At 41.9% G+C, this 3,942-nt stretch overlaps 1 protein-coding gene across 1 annotated transcript; it reads right to left on the reverse strand.

Moving 5' to 3' along the window:
* Positions 1-2,643: 2,643 nt before the first annotated feature.
* LOC102871307 (olfactory receptor 56-like) lies at positions 2,644-3,594 on the reverse strand. Its single transcript, XM_006898170.1, has one exon. It carries the CDS (start codon positions 3,592-3,594, stop codon positions 2,644-2,646), a length of 951 nt encoding a protein of 316 aa, XP_006898232.1.
* Positions 3,595-3,942: the final 348 nt, after the last annotated feature.

A 3,942-nucleotide genomic window follows, 5' to 3' on the forward strand; every position in this document is an offset into this window, starting at 1 on the left:
AATCGGGATGGGAGTGTCAGAGACAGTGCGATTGGCACAGGACAGAGCAGAGTTTAGGGCTGTTGTACATAGGGTCGCTATGAGTCACAAGCGACTCGACGGCACATAACAACAACAACCTTTGACTTGACAGCATAACTTTCTATCCACCAGGCCCACAGAGCTTTCTCTATAACTCTTTATTAACATCAAAATCTTTTTCATGGTTTAGATTTTGGGAATTTGTTTTGTTTTCAAGCTCCCCTTGAAGGGAGGTTTTGAAATTTCATAATTACGTTTTGTTTTGTTTTGTTTTGTTTTGTTTTGTTTTGTCTATCGTAGGCGTGCTCATCCCCCAACCACGCTTAGCTCAGTAATTCATAGTTGCTTCTTTCCAGACTGAACACACAATACGAGATCATAATTAGTCATGCTAATCAATGGTAATCAATTGCAAAATAAAATTTCTATACATGCGTGAAAAGGCAGTATGATTTGTAAACTTTTACTCACATTAAAAAAGGATAAAATTATACAAGCTACTTTCTCAATCAATGGAATAAAGCTAAAAATCAACAGAAACAAACACAATTAAACCAGATTATTATTAATACATCAAGTCTTAGTGTTTAAATAAAACCTTGATAATGCATAAATTTATCAGTTATTTTCCTTTTCATTTTGTGTATTTACTTCCTTGAGTAGAAATATAAGCAGGGCAAAATCAGTGGAAAATTTATTTGGTAGGTTGCACCCAACTCTTCTCTTTATTTTTTTTCCAACCCTTCTCTTAAAGAACCCACCTGCTTCCCCCACTCCCAGCTGAGCAACAAGGCTGTAAGGATGCAAGTTTTTGATGTCTGCCATTGAGTCATAACCCAGTCATAGCTTATCTTCCAGTAGGTTTTCAGAAGCTATAATTATGCAGGAGGAGTTGCCCGTCTTTCTCCCTCAGAGCAGCTGATAGATTCAAATCACTTGCCTTTTGGATTGGCAGCTCAACTCTTATCACCAAGCCACCAGTTGCATGAGACTTCAAAAATAAGTTTATTTCAACTACAGTAACTTCTTTCAACTTGGTTCTCTTCACTTCTCAACACTTCTCCCTCTGGATATAGTATAGAATAAATCCACGTGGGAGTCTTTATACCATGAGCCTTCAGGACATAGAACTCCAAAGAATGAGCTTCTTAGGGTCTTCCCAGGGTCAGGATAGTGGTGGACATCTAAGATTATCTTGGTGAACATTGTGGAAAAAATGGGTCACAACATGAGAGCCTGTACTCCAACACTTCCCTCCTCTCTTTCACTCTGGTTCATACTCAGGTCCCCAGAGCTCATCCGTGGTTGCTTTTCCAGCATATGCCCAATTTTAACTTAATCCTCTTCCTAACTTCAAAGATCCCCCATCTTGTGTGGAGCAGGTAAGCCTAAGAGCCTTAGATGAGTAATGAATGCCTTTTTCACCCCTGTCCTCCACCAGACAGTTTCTATAATTGATAGAGCAATCTGTACCTGCGATCATTCAGATTTGAAAGTGCCGCATGAAAGCTTTCTTAGATGTCTCCATGACACATCTATAACCTCTTCCTAACACCAACAGTGTGATAGGGCCCTTCTTGGTGTCCATCTCATACTGTTGAGGGCATGCTCTTGGCCTTGACAGCAAACTCTAACTTACCATCACTTCTGAATTTCTATGTGCCACAGGAAAAAAATTTTTAAAGCAGATTTAGACAGGATTTACAGGTAGGAGATTTATGACAGAGTACTCTAAGGACCAAAGCTTATGATAGGGGAAGGGAGTTAAGGAAATAAAACTCAGCACAAACAGAGGTTGTTTGTGCTACATCATCTGATCTTACTGAGCACTCAGAATTGGGGTAATCACAGACTGGGGCAAGGTGTTATTTAAAAGAAAAGTCTACGAATATTTGTGTGAAAAACCTTATCCTTTATAAGCCATCACTCACATAAAAAATGTTTTTAAAAAATAAAACTATGTCTTTTCTCTGACCACAGTGGAATAAAGCTGAAAATTAAGAGCAGAAAAAAAAAAAAAACAACCCATGAAACAACAAAAATGGTAGACCAATCAGATTATTATAAAATACTTCAAGTCTTGGTGTTTAAATCAAGTCTTGAGAAGGTATAATTTTATCTGGCTTTTTTCTTTTAATTTTGTGTATTTGCTTTCTTAAATAGAAATGTAAGCAGGGCAAAATCAGTGGAAAGTTTCAGGTCCTATTGATTAGTTTTGAGCGAAGTGGCTCTCTTCAGCCAGTCAGTTCCTATAGAGAGGTGGAATTAAGAGTTATCTGCAGACTCCTCCAGCATTCAAGGGGACGATAACTTTTGTCTATGTCTTCTTTGTGTAACACCATAGTTTTTAGTAACCTCGGGGGGTTTGTAACCTCAACAGCTTTTTTTGTTAGTTTGTTTATTTCTTTGGTTTTATAGTGTTTTATGGTAGGCTCAGCCTTTCTTGCTTATTGCTCACATTCAGCATGCATTTGTTGTATTGAATCGACAGTAATCTGATTTAACTGCTTAGAGCATGATTTTTATTTTTTTAGTAAACGCATTTATTTCTCCTCCAGTCAAACTATGTCATTGGCAAATCCAAAATCCCAAACCAGGAAATCAGCATCCGCAGACATCAATTTAGTCCTGTCCTCCACCAAGGGAACACCTTCCCAGGAGTTTCCTCAGAGCTCCCATGACTTCCTTATTCCTCAGACTGTATATGAGAGGATTGAGCATAGGCGTGATCATGGTGTAGAAGGCAGAGACCACCTTGTCCTGCTTGGAGGAGTGGTAGGCCTGGGGTCGCATGTAGGTGATCATGGCAGCTCCATAGAAGAGAGAGACAACCGCCATGTGGGAGGAGCAGGTAGTAAAGGCCTTCTGCCGGCCTTCGGCAGAGCGCATTCGGAGTACTGCCACGAGAATGCGCAGGTAGGAGGCAGAGATCACAGAGAAGGGCAGAAGCAGCATGAGGACACAGCAGACATAGATCATGGTCTCATACAGGGAGGTGTCAGCACAGGCCAGCTTGAGCACAGCAGGAACTTCACAGAAGAAATGGTCGATCTCCTGGGAGCCACAGTAGGGAAAGCGGAGGGTGAAAACAGCTTGGATAAGCCCGTCTACCAGCCCAAAAAGCCAAGACCCTGCCACCATGAGCCAGCAGACTCGGCGGCTCATGACTACCGAGTACCTCAGGGGGTTGCTGATGGCCACGTAGCGGTCGTAGGCCATGAAGGCCAGCAGGAAGCACTCATCCCCCAGGAGGGTGAGGAAGAAGAGGATCTGGAGCCCACAACCTGTGAAGGAGATGGAGCCACCACCCAGGAGGAAGTCCACAGCCATTCGCGGCACAATGGTGGAGATGAGCATGAGATCCATGAGCGACAGCCAGCTAAGAAAGAAGTACATGGGGCTGTGGAGACGTGAATCCACATTGATGAGAAGGATCATGAGGCCATTGCCAGACAAGGCCACCAGAAACATGACCATGATGACGGAGAAGAGGAAAAAGTGCAGTGGCGAGTGAGTGAAGAGGCCCAGGAGGACGAAGTGGTGGATCAGAGTCTGGTTTCCTGCCCAAGCCATTTGTTCTGCAGAAGGTTGTGCCAAGGGAAAGTTGGGATCTAAAAGCAGAAGGTTTCCGTTTAGTGCTGTAATATTAAAGACATTATAACTTTACCTGATAGATTTCCCTCTTTAGATGCTACTTGATTTAGAATAAAAAGGCTTGACCTTTTTATGGGGGAAGAGGAAGGAAAGGAACTCTAGCAAAAATGCATACTGCTTTTTTCTTTTAATGTCAATGACTTTCTAGACATAGCTGAAAGGGGAATCTTGAACTACTTACTGTTAAAGTGGGCAATTGCATCTGCTAAGATTTCTATTCTCCAGACCTTACAGTGGCATCTCTCACAAAGTTAGACCAATCTTACT

Source organism: Elephantulus edwardii, unplaced genomic scaffold (genome assembly GCF_000299155.1).
Source record: "Elephantulus edwardii isolate Elephantulus edwardi_28Jun2011 unplaced genomic scaffold, EleEdw1.0 scaffold00221, whole genome shotgun sequence".
NCBI classification, from domain to species: Eukaryota; Metazoa; Chordata; class Mammalia; order Macroscelidea; family Macroscelididae; genus Elephantulus; species Elephantulus edwardii.